Source organism: Trichosurus vulpecula, chromosome 4 (genome assembly GCF_011100635.1).
Source record: "Trichosurus vulpecula isolate mTriVul1 chromosome 4, mTriVul1.pri, whole genome shotgun sequence".
Lineage (NCBI taxonomy): Eukaryota > Metazoa > Chordata > Mammalia > Diprotodontia > Phalangeridae > Trichosurus > Trichosurus vulpecula.
In genome coordinates this window covers 156097845-156116731 of record NC_050576.1, presented here as the reverse complement: position 1 = coordinate 156116731, position 18887 = coordinate 156097845, and the positions used below count along the sequence as shown (strand labels likewise).

Here is an 18887-nt window from a genome sequence, read left to right as displayed (position 1 = left end):
CCCCCCCACCTCTGCACCCAGTAACTTCTCTCCCTCTTTATCCTTTCAGGGTTGTTGTGAGGTTAAAATGAGGTAATGAGTGTGAAAGTGCATTGGGAAGTGAAAGATGTATACAAATGCAAAAGAGAAGTAACAGTGATAATCTATAACTATAATCATTGATAATAATTTCCCCACCTGGATCCCAGCCCCCACTCCTACAGCTTACACCTCTATGCTCACCCTATAGCTCCTGGAGCCGTCCTAGCAACTACCTCTAAGAGCTCTCTCCTATAAAGAATGGGGGTGGAGGGTGGCAGAGACTGAATGTTGACCTCCGATTTAGCCAGGGCCTTGAACTCCCCTTCCCTCTCCTCCCCCTCCCCAAGCCTGCCAGACAGGATTAGGAACTCAAAATTCTGACTCAGCTCCAGAACCTGAGCTGTCCAGGGTGATTGTGCTTACTACTCGGTGTCCTGAGATGTTAGTGGGGTGGGGAGGGAGTGTGTGTGAGGCAATAGGAGTATATTACAAATGAGACTGATGGAAACTGAATCATCTGCTGTTGGGTGGGGCCTCAGGGTCCTTGTCCAGGGTCAAGGAAACAGCTGAAAGGCAATAGAGACCCCAGGGCTCATATGTATGCCCTCAGCTGCCTTCTTCCTTCAGGCCTGTTTAGGCACAATTTGATCTGGATCCATAGAATGATAGATCTGAAAGGAGCATTGGAGATCATCTAATCCAGGCCCTTCATTTTAAAGATGAATAAACTAAGGCCCAGAGAAGGGGCTTGCCCAAGGGTCAGTCCCTAAGGTAGAGTAGTAGAACCAATATTTAAACCCAGACCCTCTAACTCTACCCATTGCTCCTTTCACCATACCCCATTCCCTTCATAAGATCATAAGACTTTACTGTGGAGAAACTGAGGTCCAGAGGAGAAGTAATATTCCCAAGGTCACAAAGAGACTAGGGTTTAGTCCTCTTGACCTTCTAAAGAGCACCAGACAGAGAATCAGAGGGTCTGGGTTTGAAGTCTAGCTCTGATACTTACTACCTGTGATGTTGGGCAGGTCATCTGGCCTCTCTGAACCACAGTTTCTCCATTTTTTTTTTAAATGAGGGAGTTGGAATAAATGACCTCTAAGATCCTTTTCCAGTTGTAATATGAACTCCTTCTATTCTTTCTTTCTATTTCTTAGGGTATAAAGATCTCCCCCGTGTCTCTGTATTTCTCTTGGTGTCTCACTCTCTTATAGCTCTTCATTTCTCCATTTTGTTGGGAGTCATTAGATGTTTTTGTGATTCTACCTCCCCAATATGTCTCCCCTCCCCCAGAACCATGTCTAGTCATAACTCTTAATCTCCCCATCTCTGTGCCTCACTCAGATGCACCTCTCCCTTACACTCTGTGTTGCCTCTCTTGGTGATTCCTCCATATCACTGTCTCTCCGTTTCCCTTGTTTCTCCTGCATCCATCTCCCCATCTTTCCACTTTTCTGTATCTCACTCCAGGCCTCCGTCTCCCTGAGACTTTGTCTGTATATGTCTCTCAAGTCTCTGTGTCTCCTTGTATCTTGGGAGCATGTTGGGGTGGGGGGGGGAATGCTGTTATTGCTGGGGGCTCATTAGGTGGAGATTGGTTTTTAATCAGCACCATGGCAATGATGATGCAAGAACTGAGCTGCCACCTGATCCCCTGCCCCCCTCCTTCTTCTCCCCCCTCTCTGAGCCTCTTCTCCCCTCCAGCTCAGCCCATCTGCTGGGGCCTGGGCACCTGTCTGGGCCTGCCCAGGTGGGAGCTGGCACTGCCCAACTGGGGGTGGAGAGGGAGGAAGTCTGTGGAAGAAAGACCAGGGAACACCTCTAGTAAACCGAACTCATATATAGTCTACCTCCATCCTCTCAATATGGAGAGAATCCAGGAAGGCTGATTAAGCAGTGGGAAGCTAGCCCTTGAGTTTAATTTAGGAAGAAGAGTGTCAGGATGTTGGCCCCCTTCACTGTGTCCTTCCACACCTTTCCCAAGTAATCCAGTGGGAAATTGAGGCCCAGTTTTTTCAGAACCTGTCTCCCTCTTCCAAACAGACACGGCCCATTTTCCCATCCTAACACACTAGGCTTTGTAAGGACCTTTGCTCCTAGACTGGTCTGGGCTGTACTGCTCCACATATACCCCTGCCTGCTCCCCAGTCCCCCTCTCTCCAATTCCCAGCAACCTGTTGAATGTTATTATGGGGCCACTGTCCAAAGAACAGCCACAATGTAGGCAGGTAAATTATGGTTGGTTAATGGGTGAGGCATGAGAAAGAAGTAAGGAGGGGTCAAGGTCTTTGATGACCTCCCTACCCTTGGTTTGCTATGAATGTTCAGGAAATGCTCTTTGAGAAAGACATTTTTGAAAGCTAAGCTGGTGGGGAAAAACCAGACCCCCAGCTCTGATCCTGGAGTTCCCTCTCTCTTAAGCTCTGCTGGGATACCCCATGACCATCTATCCCAGGACTAAGCGTGGGACCAAAGCTTCTCATTCGCTTGGACATAATGGATATACATTTGCATGTATTTTGCATCTTGTTTTCATATTACTCGAATGTACTAAAACATTAGCCACTCCCCCCTGCCCCAACTCTGCCTCTTTCCTCCAGTGTTGCCCCTATCCCTTTAGCTCAGAGTCCCCCCCAGAACCTGCCCCTCTTCCAGAGTGTGTCCTCCAGCCTTTGTCCCTCCAGTCTTCATACCTTTCTCTTAGAGTGGTCTCCTACCCCCTAATGGGAGAGGTGGGACTTCCCAGCTTAGATAAATTGCCTAGGCTCTGGGTGAGTGGGCTTCTCCTCCTGCCCTTTCCTTGCTGGTGGAGGTAAGAGATAATGAGAAGGAATTGCAATATACTGGAAGCAATAACCACTAACAGACTGAGAGAGAAGAGTGGGCTAAATGCTGGTCAAGGATTGGCAAGGGGCCAAGGTTCTGGGGAAGAGAAAAGCACAGAGAGTCAGAACTCCTGGGTCCCCTTCCAGGGTTTATTATGGATCAAGTCCACCATGCTCAAGGATCTGTTCCCCCAACTGTACCATTGGGGCACGTCCGTCATTCAGAGGGAGAGAGTGGGAGCAATGCCCAAAGAAGAATGCCCAAAGTCAGAAGAATGCCCATAGACAATGTTGCCAAGTCAATATCCTGAACTCAGAGTAGGACCCTGATTGATTCCCCGAGCCATAGTTCCTGGGGTGTTTCTGTCCTCCCTCACCTCTGGTGTGGGAAACTGAGAGGGTTCATCTGCGATCATGCCCCTGGCTCTTCCCTTAGCCCTCACTGCATCCCCCGCCCTCCCCCCTCCCATCTCACCCTTTGCGTATCTCTCCATTTCTTCCTTATGAAATATGCATGGAGAACAGATGTCCCCCGCTCCCCACTCCCGCCCCACCCCCCTCAGGGCCAGCCCCCTCCTTCAGTTCCCGGGGGGCTTGGTGGACTCTCCACCAATGACAACCTAGTCTAGCTAGTTAATATTGATAATCTGGGTCCTAGGCTGGCCAATGGGAGGCTAGGGGTGTTCTGTGCATCACCATATATATACATAGGGCGGGCAGCCCAGGTGTGTATGTATGTGTGTGTGTGTAGGAGTGCGTGTGTGTATAAGAGTGGGTGTGTGAGCTGGTGTGCGGTTGCTAGATTGGGCTGAGCCCCTCTCCTTTCCCCTTACTTTTGTACCCCTCCCCTCCCCCCGATATGTACGCCACTCTTGCCTGCCTTGGTCCCCACAGGGCACTCCCACACCAATCCCAAGCTCCGTAGGAGCTGAATGCAAACTTTACTGGGCACAGACGGATGAGCACGGTTCTGCCAGAGGAGCCAGGGGCCAGGTCAGCTCTGCCCCTCAGGGGGCCCCTGCCTGGCTGGCCAGCACTACCTCTTCCGGCGGGTCCTGTGTAGGTAAAGGGGGCCGTGTGTTTGGGGGTGGAGGGAATATTACTCCCACTCTGTCTCAGTTGTCTTGCTGTGTCTCTGTATATCTACTTTAAGAAGACTCAACTCTTGTTTTTTATCTTTATGTGTTTCTCCATCCCTCCGTCTTTGTCCTTGGTCCCTGGGTAGCTTGAGAGTTGAGATCCGTTGAGTAGGGTCTGTAGTCCTCCCATTCACCATCGCTCTTCCTCGTTGCTCAGAGCTTGGAGCTAAAAAAAAAAAAAAAAAAAAAAAAAGCAGGAGCTGAGTTAGGGGTGGGCACTTGCTTGGGAACTGCTGCTTCCAAGACCCAAGCTAGAGCTGAGTCTAGGTGCTGGCTCTGGAGAAGGACTACTTGGATGGAACAGGAATAAGATTAGGACAGGCATGGAACATATAAGGAAATAATTAGAGAAGGAGAAGGAAGCATTTGAGAACGGCATGGGTGCGAATGGAGGCACAGGGCAAGATGGGGACATGACGGAGTGGTGACATGATGGAGTGGGGACATGAGTAGGGAAGGAGTGGGTTGGGGAAGATAGCTGTATTAACAGGTCAGTCTAATACTCAGAGATCACAGCCTGTGATTTCTTCTGCCCAGAGACAGCACACCCACACCTCTTCATCCCCTCAACCATAGAGAAGCAGGTGAAGGACGCCTAGCAGGACATTTTCATTGGGTCTGGGAGGGTGTAGAAAAGATGGGGTAACACTAGGTCCTCCTGCTCCAACCTGTCCTGGCTTAGGGAGAGGTGACAGAGATGAGGATGGACTGGGTGGTTCTGATCCCTGTAAGGTTGTTTATCAATTCATGGGTATCAGAGATGGGAGTGAATGGTGGGTGTCTGGTGAGAGGTGGTGCTGATTATAGGGGAGTATGGATGTGTATTTTCCCCTTGGCTCTGTTCCTTCTCTGGTTACTGTAAAGTGTTTTGGTTTTGGAGTTTGAATTCCCTTCTGCCCTACCCATCCAAATTGCATTGGGTTTCCAGCCTTTAGCACTCCTCCTATCTTCAGGGGTAAGTAGAAGTATTTTGCTGGGAAGGGGGGGTGCAGAAAGGGAAGCAACAAGGAAAGAACTCTGGCTCTTGGGGGTACTTTAACAATTGGAGTAACTTAGGGAAGACTCTAAATTTATAATATCAAGCCTCTCCCCTCCCTTCTTCCCTAGCCCAAGTCTAGACTCACCTAGGGCTAAATATGGAGCTTTCCATCAGCCTCTTGGCCGCTTGACCTTGGGGAGTCACCCTCAGTGCAAGGTAAAATGGAACACCTGGAGGGGGAGTAGTATGGGGAAAGATTGGTTCTAGAAAAGGGTGCAGGTGACTTTCCTAGAGAGGAGTAGGGACTTCTGGAGAAGTGGAACTGTGCAGCAATGAGATTGGATGTGTGTGTGTGTGTGTGTGTGTGTGTGTGTCTGCCTGCCTGCCTGTCTGTCTGTCTGTCTCAGGGAGAGGGTGGGGTCCCAGTGGTCTAGAAGGAACTTTGTGGGAACTTCTCGTAGGGGTGTTCAGCCTCAATAAGTTTGCAGTCTCTCAATAGGTCTACTTCATTCATTCCACAATAAAAAAACACAAACAAACTAAAAACATGCTCATTCACTTTGCCTCAACCTTATCTGTCCTCACCTTTACAAGCCACAAAAATAATATATGGGGTTTGGGGAAGTGGCACCTAGCCCATTGTAGTAAACTTCTCTCCAACCTCCATATTACTTTGAGAGGGAGGACAGAATCATATGTATTCCTTCCCCCAAAGCCTGCAATCCTTTTCCTTCTTCAGTGCCTATCTTCCTCTACCTTGTTGCTCTCACCTCTTCTCTTCTCAGTCTCTGGCATTGTAAGTAAATTGTAAGTAAATTACGTATTTTTTCACTCCTTGATGATAAATCAATTTCTTTTTCAATTTCTGATTTCTGTTCCCTAGGTCTTTCTGTTGTTCTCTCTCTCTCTCTCTCTCTCTTTCTCTCTCTCTCTCTCTCTCTTTCTCTCTCTCTCTCTCTCATACACACACTCACACTCTCTCTCACACACTCACATATGCACTGCTTTCCTCTTCCCCATCCCATTGAGGTAGCTATGCAGGGTAGGCTTGACTGAGGGTTAGAAAAAATTGAGTTCAGATTCTGTCTCAGACACTGACTGTGTGACCCAGGGAAAATTTTTTAACCCCTCAGCCTTAGTTTCTTCATCTATAAAATGGTGGTATTAATTTTGTAAAATAATAAAATTGCAAAGCACAGTACAGTGCCTGGTACATAGTAAGTGCTATAGAAATGCTAGTTTTTATTTATCATCATCACCATCGTCATCATCATCATCTTCATCCGCCTCACAGGGATTGTTGAGATAGTATGAGATAACACTTTGCAAACCTGAAAGCACTACATAAATATTCACTATTATTTATTATCCAAACCCTTTCAGGACCAATTTTCTTTCTTTCCGTTTGCACGTTCAGTACTTTTTTCTTTTTTTTTCTTCCAGGATCTTGGCCGTGCTGGGCCATGGAACTCTGAGGTGCTTGTGCTCAACAGAACTCCAAGAACCTACCATTCCAGGCCCCTCCTCGAGCTCCTCCCCCTCCAACCACCATCCAGCTGGAAAGCTCCTCTGGGGTGGGGCCCCCCTGCATCATGATGCTTAACTCAGACCCCATGGAGCTGGACCTGCCTCCCACCCATTCAGAGACAGAGTCAGGTTTCAGTGACTGTGGGGGAGGTGTGGGTTCGGACAGGACAGGACTTGGAGGTCCTGGGGGAGGCCAGGCCAGGGGTCCTGAGATGGGGGAGTCTGGTCGGAAGGACCTGCAGCATCTGAGCCGTGAGGAACGGCGGCGGAGGCGGCGGGCCACAGCCAAGTATCGCACTGCCCACGCCACTAGAGAACGGATCCGAGTGGAGGCCTTCAACTTAGCTTTTGCTGAACTTCGAAAGCTGCTGCCAACCTTACCCCCCGACAAGAAGCTCTCCAAGATTGAAATCTTACGTCTGGCCATCTGCTATATTTCCTACCTGAACCATGTCCTGGATGTCTGAACTTTTTGGTCCCTTGTTTGGGGGAAAGCCTACCCTCGGGGTCCCTTTCTCTTCCAGCAGAGAATACCTTGCTACCCAGCTCACTTTCTCTCTTAATGTTATATCCTATGATCTGGACTGCTGCGTCCCTGCAGCACCCTTGTGTCATTCTCTTCCCCCTTCTGACCACCCCAGACTCATAAATGGCCACTTGTCCAGGGAAAGCAACAACTTAGCTCAGACCAGGGGTAGAGAGGCTATTTTTACAGGTTAACTGTGGTGGCAGTGGGTTGTGTACGGATGTGCGTGTGTGTGTGTGTGTGGGTGTGTGTGTGTGTGTGTGTGTGTGTGAGAGAGAGAGAGAGAGAGAGAGAGAGAGAGAAAGAGAGAGAGAGAGAGGAGTTGAGCTGGTCAGAAATGTTCCAGGTCAGCCAATGTGTGGCCTTTACCCTATTTTTTAGGCTGTTCAAATCTATTCTTTGTTTCTACCTAGCTATTGGTCAAGCTGCTATAGTTCCTACCCACATCTGGATTGTTAGAGATCTCTGACTTCAATTCTGACCTCTGTCTCACCTGTGAATCCACCACTCCATATCCACCATCCCTTCTTAGCAAATCCTGCCTAGAGCTGGAGGGAACAAGTTGGACCAGGAAAGTAAAGATGGCTGGAGTCAGGGTAAATGGGGTACATTCCTTGGAGACCCCCTCAGATAAGAAATTGCATCATTTTTGTTATCTAGCTGATTCTTGATGCTTATCTCCTCCTAGTTGTATGCTTCACTTTTCTGGGTTATTTGGCTGTTTCTGCCCTTCTGTCTCCTTCGTCTCCATTATTATCTGGTCAGATCTCTTCAGATCAAAGGTCAGAGTAAGCTAGGGCCTATCCAAAACAGATCTAATATATCCAGAGGAGAACTAGCCAATGGGCAGACTTCAAATAGCTACCTGCAAATGTCCCATCACCCCCATGGGGTGTGTATGTATGTGTGTGAATTTCATTCTTTTTGGATCTCTGCAGGTTCTATGACTTCAGATGTAGCATTCTTTCTCTTCCCCGCTGGTTCTCCACCAAAAAGAAACTGCCTCCCCAGTATTTCCTTTTTGGCAAGGCCTCTGGGCCCAGAAGTGCCTGTAGGGAAGGGGGTCCCCTCTAGCTCTGCAGAGGATGAAGGCTGAATCCTGCCCTTGTCATCAGAATGTGTGTGTGTGTGTGTGTGTGTGTGTGTGTGTGTACACAAATACAATGTGTAGAAGGGGCATGACCTGAAGGGATCGTTGGCTGATATAGAAGTGACAATGCTGCCTCCTCTCTTCCTTTCCCCTACCACTGCCTCTTCCTTCTTGCCCTTCCCCCAAACTTTCACTACTACAAGGATATTTATTTATTTATGTTATTTATTTAATTTATTTATAAATGTTGCTATTTATTGCCGTGTTGTGCACTTTGGTTTAGAGTGAGGGTCTGAAGCAGCTCTAGCTGGACATTTCTCTCTCTCTCTCTCTCTCTCTCTCTCTCTCTCTCTCTCCCTCTTTCCCTCTCCTTCCTCCTTCTACCCCTCTCTTCTCCTTCCTTTCCCCAACCTTGGCTTTTTTCTTACCACATTACTCCTTCCACTATCCTCTTTGTATAACTTCCCTGCTTTGTCCTCTTTCCGAAAAGAACTTCTCGAAATTCTCCTTGCATTCCTCCCAAGGATTTTGGACTCCTTTTCATATCTCTATCCGAAACCCCATCAAGCATCAACTATGAGCTTGGGTCTTGTACTTTGAAACTCCCACAACCCCAAATGATCACTGTCCCATTGCCCTGTATCCTATGTGAATTCCCTTAATGACAGTTATGATTTTCACACATAAAGGAAAATTAAAGCAACCTCTTTCCAGTTTCCACAATGTCTGTGCTTCATTCCTACCTGTGTTGGAAAGGCTAGGCTATCAGTTTCTCCTCCTGGTGTGGGTGAAGAGGGTACATCCTATGGGGGTGGAATGGCTATTATGGTCATATGAGAATACAAGGAATATGGGAGTCTGGGAGAAGTGAAGAAAGGTTAGACAAAGATTGGAGAAGTCCAGGGAGACCTGATATATCCTGCTACTTTACAAAAGCTTAATCTCCTCACATACTTCTTGTCCCTAAAGAGGCTAGGGTACTCGCTGAATGGAGGTGATTTTTTGTTGTTGTGTTTTACTCTTTTATTTCTGGGATTTTGCTCCCTTTCCTGCTATAGGAGAGAAAAGGAGCCCTAACTGAATATATCTCAGTGGTCAGTCATTTCTCTGGGAATGGAATAACAGGGCCCTTTATGTTATTCCCACCTTGGGTTAGACCCTCAAAGTCCTAGGCTAATTCTTAGATTGCCCAAGCCCAAGTAGAATTATCATAGGGAAGGTCTGAGGATAAGATAGAGATAGGGCTGGGAGAAAAGTCTGAGAGATTTGGAATGATTGATAATGATGGTGGCATTAGTATTATACATTTCTGGGTACCACTCTTTGGGAAGGAACAGGGAAGTCCAGGCAACAGTAAGGAATTTGGAAACCAAATGACATGAAGAACAGTTGAAAGAACTAGGAATTTTTAGTTTGGAAAGGAGAAGGTTTAGGAGCCAGAGAATCACTGTCTTCAAGTTTGGGTTTTTTTTGGAAGGGCTGTCACATGGAACAGAGATTTCTCTTCTTCCATGTTGCTGCATGGGCAGAATTAGGACCAACAGGTAGAAATTACAATACAATAAGGCACTGACCTTGGGCAAACTAATCCAACTCATCTGTGCCTCAGTCTCCTTGTCTGTAAAATAAGAGGTTGAACTAGATGACTGTTAAGGTTCTTTCTAGCTCTACATCTATGAGCCTACAAATTCAGTAGAAGAAATAACTTCCTAACCATCAGAACTGCCTAATAATGGAGTGTGCTGCCTTAGGAGACAGTGAACTAACTCCCTGTCACTTGAAAAGTAAGAAGAGGCTTGAATGAACATCCATAGTGGGGGTTCCTGCGTTCTGTAGTTGGCTGGATTCTAAGGTTTGTTTGTGTGTTTGTTTTTATGGTCCAAGACAAAGCTGAAGTCAAGTTGGAGAGAGGTGGATGGTGGTAGTGGTGATTGAGGGGTGGAGGGTAGACATGAAAATCTTTAGGCCCCAAGAAGGTTCTGTTCTCTATCTCACAAAGGATAGAGTGAAAGCCTGAACAGGAGATACTTGGATTAGATGTAAGAAAGAACTTCCAGAGAGGGAAGAGTTTGAAGTACTGGGACAGAAGAAAGTGAAATAGATGGAGAATCAGCTCTTAAAAAGACCACACTTGACCTGTTTGGGTTGGCTGTCACAGAGACAAAGGATGAACTGAAACAACAGAGGATCATTAGATGTTAGTGCTAGAAGAGATCTTATTGATCATCTTAACTAGTTATGTGCTGGAGCCAGCTCCAATCCAGAGTCTATCCAATTATTAAATGTTCAGTGTGAGCATTTATACTTAAAAGTCAGTAAGCCGTACCAATCTCGACCCGATTTGTGGTTTTCTTGATTGTCTATGTTTAAGAAAGCGTGGATAATTCAGATTAAACTTAAACGTATATCATTTGTACATTGCCCCCACCCCCAAAAGTTGGTGGTTAAACATTTACCAGTGTACTCTGATCTGAACCCAACCTTAACCCTCAATTGAACAGATAAGTAAATAGGCTCAGAGAAATGAAGAGTTGTACTTGAGGTCACACAAGGACGAGAACCTTTTTTTTTCAGACTCTGAGTACAATGTTCTTTTTACCACTTTATGCTCTGGCAGCTTAGGAGTAATAACTGCTCACATTTAAAATAACAGTAGAATTTTCCCTCACAGTATATACATTGTTATCCTCAGTTCATAAATGAGGAAACTGAGGCCGGGGAGATTAAACAGTTTGCTTAAGGTCACACTGCTAGTAAAAAGTCAAGCTTCAACATGGACTCAAGTCTTCCTGACTGTAAGTCCAATGGTCTTTCCACTAAATCATGCAGCTCTTTATTCAGTGATGTTGCTCCTTTCCCTTACCCCAGGCTGGGGTGCTGAAGGGGTTACTGGGCTCCTCCCCTTGGGGCTCCCCCAGGACCAGGGGCAGTGGGAAGGGGGGCTGAGCTGCAGCTGTTCTCCCTTTCGCTCCAAATTTCTTTGGATAATCAATTGGCTTCGGCTGCCGCTCTGCTCAGCAGGATGGGAAGAGAAGGAAGAGGAGGAGGAGGAGGAGGAGGAGGAGGAGGAAGAAGAGGAGGAGAAGGAAGAGAGGAGGAGAAGGAAGAGAGGAGGAGGAGGAGGAGGAGGAGGAGGAGGAGGAGGAAGAGGAACAGGAGGAGGAAGAGAAGCACTAGCAGAAGCAAGAGCAGGAACAGGGGGAAGAAACAAGGGACAAAGTGTGGTGGGTAGCAAGAGGTCAGGGATTTTGGACATGGGAAACCCCAAGGCTAGAGAAAGAGGAAGCCAGGGTTGGAGGTTGTGAAAAGGGGGGAAGTGAAGAAATAGGAGAGATGTAGGAGTTAGGAAAGAGGTGCTGAGTCATGTGGGCGTAGGAAAAGTTGTGGGGAGAGAGGAGATGGGGAGTCAGAGGAAGGGGCTTGGGGTGAGAAGAGGGCTTGTAAATGGGAGGAGAAGGATATAGTTTCCTTGCCTTCACTCCATCTCCTAATCTAGGCTTTCAGGCTGGCAGGTAGGTGGGAGGTAAGCAGGAGCAGCAAAAGAGAAGAGACTTTCAGGCCCTGTCCTTCCTCATTTTCCCCCAGTCTCAAGTCTGAACACTTCCACTTTGACTGTATCTCAGGCCTTTCTCCCTCCCTAAGTCACACACAGGCTCCTGGCTCCAAAATGCCAGCCATTAGGTACTCGCCTTCCTTGCCCTCCTTTTTCCAGTGGCAAAGCAGACGGTAGGGCCCCAGGGGTTTCAGGGTAGAGTGTGTAGAGGGGGTCTGCTCTCAGCCACTTAGCTCCCCCCCCACCCTCCCCCATCACACACACATTGTCTTATGCTGCCCAGCATATGGCTCCTTTGTGCCTGCACAATGGAGGCCCTGCCTGCTCTCCCCCTTCTCCAGTCTGGGCACATAAGGCTCCCCTCCCTCATTTCAACCATCTTTCCTTGCTCCCCCACCCCTGTTCCAACTTCTTCACTTTCTCTTTTTCCTCCCTGACTTCTTTGTTGGCCTCTTACATAAACTCTTTCTCTTCATCTGACTTGGTCGGTCTTTCTCTCTCACTGCCCTTTTCCCTAGGTCAAACTGGGTTTTGTTACTGTGCCAGGCATAAGGACTTTATACAGATAAGGACTTCTGGATTTAGGCAAAGCCAGTGAGAGATAGTGAAGTAGGGTTGGGTTTGGATGATGGGGAATGGGGACAGAGAGAAGAGAAGATAAAAAACAGGGTGAGAATCTGGATGACTGAATGAGGGAGGTGAAGGTCACCCACTCTCTGAAGAAGGGAAAACAGACTATTGAGCATCAAAATGAAGACCTAGAAGTCCACCTTCTTCAAAGCATTAAATGGGGTTAGGAGGAGCAGGGCCAATAGAGTTAAGATTTTCTGGTGCCCCGAGAAGCAACCAGAACCTTTGATCCTTCCTTCCTCACGGGGAAGGAAGTCATCAATCTAAACAGTGGGCGTCTCCGGGTAGAGCCTGGAAAGGTGGAGGAGTTTGATCCCAAGACTTCCCCTTCCTGACTTGGCTTATGAACCCCTCCCATTCACTTTCCTCCAACCTGGAGCTAAGCCCTTGTGGTTATTGGTGGTTAGGTGCTGCCCCCTGGTGGCCACTGGCAAAGTTTTTATTCCAATCACAGTTACCAGGCTAGGGCAGAGATGGTCTTTCTGAGGTCTTAGTCAGAGGCTGAAAGCAGGAAGGAAGGGATGTCAGAGGGAGAGATGGCTAGGGTTCTACTTGAAAAGCTGACTACATTCACTTCACCATTTAGTATCCTCTTACTCCTCAATCTTTTTCAAGCTTCCTCCTTAACGGAATCCTCTCTCCAAAGTTACCAAGAATCTCTTAATTGCTAAATCTTATGACCTTTTGTCTTTTCAGCCTATGCACTACCTCTGATTCTGCTGACCCTTGCATCCTAGATACTCTTTCTTCTCTGTTTTTTAAAAAAACATTGCTCTATCCTGGTTCTCCTTCCTATCTAACTGTTTCTTCTTATTCTCCTCTCCTGAATCATCATTCCAATCATGCCTTCTAACTGTGGATGTTTCCCAAGTTTCTCTCCAGGCTAACCTCCATTTACAAACTTTCTCTTGGTAACCTCATCAGCTTTTATGGGTTTAACTGTCATCTATATGTAAATGACTTACTGATCTATACGTAATGTTATAGAAATCCTGATCTTTAATAACTTAAAAATGTCCTAAAACTTTTGGAACACATTGTGTATCTAGCCCTAGCCTCTCCCCTGAACTTTGGTCCTTCATCACCGATTCCCTATTGAATATTTCAAACATAATGTCCCAGAAACAGCTTAAAATGAACATTTCCAATGCTGAGCTCATTATCTTTTCCCCCCATACGCTCCCCTCTTTCAGACTCTCTTGTTTCGTATCCCAGGTTCATAGCCTTGGCATCATCCTTGATTTTTCACTCTCTCTTACTTCCCATAGTCAATCAGTTACCAAATCTTGTACCTATTACCTCCTCAACATGCTTTTGTATCTGAATTCAGTCCTAGCTCTGTGCCTTTTGACTCATTATCCATTTTTCTGGTTCTTGAGCTAATGAGAAAACTGCTCATAACTACACAGCACCAGATTCCCAGTCTCTCCTGGCTGCAATTGGGCTCACCAAGCCTCTACATGTTGGACTGAGACAAAGGATAGGGTATTTTTCATGTTCTGTATAGCCTTCCAGGAAGAACAAATCTGAGGATTATCTAAGGACTACGCCTTCATAGGCCGGTCCTCTTAAATCAAGACTTTGAGAACAAACTACTTAAGAAAATCTCGGCTTTAGTAGGAATCAGGGTCTAGAACCGCACCATATGACCTTCAGGGAGACCCATGTCCTTAGTGTTTCAACTGCATGTGGCTGAACATCCCGGGGACCTGACAGCCTGAGTAAAAAGCTCAATGGAGTCAACACATGACATTTTTAATGTATGCATTTAATGACACCAAAAATGATGCCATAGACTTCACGCCATATCTGCCTATGTGTAGGTAAGAGCCATATCTTTCTATTAATATGCTTTGAAGTTTCAGAAGGTGGAAATAATGTAGAGACTCCCAAAGAGTGTATTTGCTGACTGAGAAATCAGTTGAAAGCAACTTAACATTAAGCTATGGCCTTACTTCAGAAAAGCTCTGATGGACATAAGTGACTTTGAAATTTAAGTTCGTGTCAAGATCTTCAGCAAAACGATGGAATTATTCTAAGAAATCTTCGTTTTCAGGGAGCATATAAGGTCCTAGACAAATGGTGAGCCATCTCAAACCAAGTCGTTGAAAGGTTGGACAATTTCCAAGTTTACAATACAGTCCCAGGGAGTGTCCAGGGCTCTGTAAAGATGACGGATAGCAACCACCTCTTACCTGCTGGAGAGTCAGAGTCCTTAGGAACAAGTATAGTCACCTATAAGGACTCTGAAGAACCTAGTTGCAGAAAAACTGTTACAGTTAGATTATAGTTCAAAAGAGGATGATTCATATGAAGAAGAAACTTGGGGCTGGTATCCATTGGAGGGTTAGGGAACTCAAATGAATCTATCCCAGCTCCAGGGATAGATAGCTCTGTTCAGACCGAGGAGAGAGTTGAACCAAGAGGAAGCTCCTTTCTAGCCTAATACTCTTATTGTGTTATATTATTATTATTACTTATATTATTATGTTATGTACTTATACTTATTATAGTATACTTGTTTTTATATACTTTTTATTACACACTTATACTTATTATTATATTATTAAATATTTATATTATTATTATTATAGATCCTAGAGACTCTAATAGCCAGCTTGGGTCACCCACAAGCTCAGGGAGTCCCACTGGAAATTCTAGTGACCAAACTTATTTACGATACTCCAGGAAAAAAGGGAGTTGAGGCCTATCGCTGGAGCGCATAAAGTATGTTTTGTATGTAACTACAATATTTGTTAAATGTTACAAATGTTTCTCTTCTCAGTGTGCTATTCCTGTTTTATGTTTCATTGTGTGTATAAATGTGGTCCTATAAATACGTTTGCTAGTATGCAATGTCCTACATGCTCTATTGTTATATGTGCCTGTGCTATGTTCCTGTGCGTGACCTATACTTTGGGTTATTGCATGCACACGTACTGTGTATCTCTCTGTCTGTCTCTCCTCCCCTTTTACTCCACCTGCCCTCTCCATCTACTCTAAAACCGCAAGAAGGAGGAACAATAATGGAAATGGGTCAGGAATAATAATAAAAGCTTGCATGTACATAGCACTTACTATGTGCCAGGCACAGTGCCAAGTGCTTTACAATTATTACACAATTGATCCTCACACAACTCTGGGAGGTAGATGCTTGTATTATTCCCATTTTACAGATGAGGCACTGAGGCTTCAGTGACTTGCCCAGGGTCATACAGTTAGGAGGTATCTAAGATCAGATTTTAATTTTGATTTTCCTAACTTAAGGCCTGGTGCTCTATCCGCTGATAGAGGTGTGCAGCTGCAAGAGAGATGTATGCAGAGTAAAGGTCCGAGAGTCAGGAGAACTTGCCAGAGCTGGCTGATGATTTCACTGATCTTCACAGGCTAACTACAGTGATAATTGGTCATGGGTTCATATGAGTAACAGGATCCCAAATGGCAAAGTGATGGCCTCCAGGGTTTATAGTTCATACTGGATCCTGACTTCCATGCCACAAGTGGTCCCAAGCTCTAAGTTCCTCAGTTTTCATCTAAGGATGAGTCTTCTTGGAAGAGTGAATAAAATACCAAGTAGAACTGTTTTGCATTATTTTCATTTTCTTGTTGCTCTTAGGAGGATGTGTCAGAGGGACCTAAAAAATTTTTTATGCATCTCCCCTAGGTCGCCTGCATTTAGAATAGTTTATGTATCGGCCAGAGCCTGTTGGGATTTAGGAGAATGGTGGACATCTACATGCTCAGAAGATATTTTACTATACGCTGCTTCTTTGTTTTATTGTTCATATGCCAAGACTAAATATTATATGCAGCTAAACATGTTTAGCAGCTAAGCATTACCTTTTCTGTGTTAGTCTTTTCATGTGGGAGACTGATTCCATTTGCCAAGGGTTAGTGACTAGGGATTTATGAAATGTAGTATGTTCAGGGAAGAGTTAGAGGTTGCTAGAAGTGGGAGATCAAAACTGATTCTATTTGGTTATATCATCAATAATCCATACTGTCTCCCCTCCCTCCCCACATAGCAAGTTGGTGCTTATCCACAAAGAGAGGTGAAACTGCAGAATAAAAGCACTTTATGAGAACCATAGAGAGCTCAGCACATACTGATTATTTCTGCCAGGTGGGGTAGATGCCTATAATAATTAGGGTGAGTTTGGGACTTCTCAAAGCCAGATCCTTTTTTTGCTAAATAGGCTCAGAATTGGGGCCATTAGTACTATCTGGTGGCTAAAAATGTGTTATGTAGCTTGTATTTCAAGTGACATACGCTTGGTCTTATAGATACAATTTTATCATATATGCTCGGATATGTGTAATTTTGTGTTTGTTGCATCTACTATGGCTAGCTGTATGTAATCCTTCTTTTATTAATTAATTAATTATTTTTAGTTTACAACACTCAGTTCCACAAGTTTTTGAGTTCCAAATTTTCTCCTTCTCCTTCTCCTACCCCCTCTCCCATCCCCCCCACCCCCTGCCCCTGCCCACCTCCCCGCCTCCTCGCCTCCTGGATGGCATGTAATCTGATATACAGTATTTCCCCATGTGTAAGACGCACCTTAATTTTGGGGCCCAAAATTTGAAAAAAAAATGTATTACATAAAGTTATTAAACTCAAGTTTTATTCATCTGCTCATACCCTTAGGCATCTTTTGGGCAAGTCTGGTGCATGTACACATGTTTAGCCCATTCCTTTTCATGAACCTGAAGCACCAATTGTGTCTTCCTTTGAAATCAGTAACTTCTTTTTCATCAACAATTCTTCTTGCCTCATGCTGAACCATCTTTGTGGACACAGGAATTCCAATTGCCTTTTGTTCTTCAATCCATATCCTCAATTCACTCTCTAAATCAGGCCATTTTGCTGACTTGCTTCTCATGGCCTTCTGCAATGGTGTTTTCAGTAGGGTTTCTTCTTCCCATAGCCAGTCTTGGATTGTTTTCTCAGTTGGAGGAGGACCAAACTTATGTTCAGCAGCATGATTTCCATTCACTTGTGCAAACTGGATCACTTTTAACTTGAATTCAGCACTGTATGAAAATCTTTTCTGAGCCATTTCTGTGCAGAATGTGGCAAAATGTAACCTAATACACCAGTAATGAATGCAAAACAATGAGTGCAAAGACAACAAGCGTGAAAAAGCGGGAAATGTAAGTTAAAAAATCTACAACCACTGTATAAGACGCACCCAGTCGTTAGACCCCAAATTTTTCAGAAAAGGGTGCATCTCATACATGGGGAAATACGGTAGGTTCTACATATATCTTCACATTAAACTTCTTTTCCCAATAATCAAATTGTAAAGAAGAATTATAAACATTGAAACAAACCATAAGAGAGCAAATGGTTTCTTCAATCTGCCTTCAGATTCAGTAATTCTTTCTCTGGATTGGATAGCATTTTTCCATCATGAGTCTTTTGGAGCTGTCTTAGAACCTTGCATTGTTGAGAAGAGTCAAGTCTATCAAAGTTAGTCATCACAGAAACAATGTGTCTGTGGTTGTAGACAATGTTCTCCTGGTTCTGCTCCCTTCACTCATCATCAGATCATATAAGACTCTCCAGGTTCTTATGAAGTCCATCTGCTCCTCATTTCTTATACCACAATAGTATTCCATTACATTCATATACTACAATTTGTTTAGCCATTTCCCAATTGACGGGCATCTCCTTGATTTCCAATTCTTTGCCACCACAAAAAGAGTTGCTATAAATATTTTTGTACACACAGGTCCTTTTCCCCCTTGTATGATCTCTTTGGGATACAGTCCTAGAAGTGGCACTGCTGGGTCAAAGGGTATGTACATTTTTATAGCTGTTTGGGCATAGTTCCAAATTGTTCTCCAGAATAGTTGGATGAGTTCACAACTCTACCAGCAATGCAATAGTGTTCCAATTTTCCCACATCTTTTCCAGCATTTGTCATTTTCCTGTTTTGACACATTAGCCAATCTGACCAGCAGTATGTAATTCTATAGTGAATTTATGTATTAGAGAACTACGTGTTTTTCATGTTCTGTAGTCTACCAGGAAGAGCAAATCTGAGGATTATTTAAGGACTATGGCCAGTCTTCTCAATTCATCAAGACGTTAAGAACAAACTACTTCAGAAAATATTGGCTTTGGTAGGAATCAGGGTCTAGAACCACACCATATGACCTTCAGGGAGGCCCACATCCTTAGGGTTTCAATTGCACATGGCTGAACATCCATTTTACTGCAGTTAGAGATAGGCATCTTAGCTATCTGTTCTTTGAGGGTGGACCAGAACTATGATTTCACCAAAATAGGGAGGAAATTCCCTCTTCTAAGGCAAATCAATACTAGGTCTGCAACTTACAGTCTTGGAGTTATATATAAGCACATATAGTGCTTAGGGCACTGAAAGGTTCAGTGATTTTTCCAGGGTCACAAAAGCCAGCATGTATCAGAGGCAGAACTTTGAATTTGGGTCTTCCTGACTCCAAGATTTTTAACCACCTTTGCCATCCTACTTCTTGATTTTAGCTATGTTATATATAAATTTCAGTTCGTTATGTTGCATGTTCACACATATAATGTGGTGTATCACATATACTTTTCAAAGATGACAA

At 44.9% G+C, this 18887-nt stretch overlaps 1 protein-coding gene across 1 annotated transcript; it reads left to right on the top strand.

The window, feature by feature from the left end:
* Positions 1 to 6556: 6556 nt before the first annotated feature.
* On the top strand, positions 6557 to 6958 carry NHLH1 (nescient helix-loop-helix 1). The gene has a single exon (XM_036753615.1). It carries the CDS (start codon positions 6557 to 6559, stop codon positions 6956 to 6958), a length of 402 nt encoding a protein of 133 aa, XP_036609510.1.
* The last annotated feature ends 11929 nt before the right edge of the window (positions 6959 to 18887 follow it).

Coding starts and splice junctions, on each gene's coding strand:
- NHLH1 (XM_036753615.1), top strand. CDS start 6,557: ATGATGCTTAACTCAGACCCCATGGAGCTGGACCTGCCTCCCACCCAT.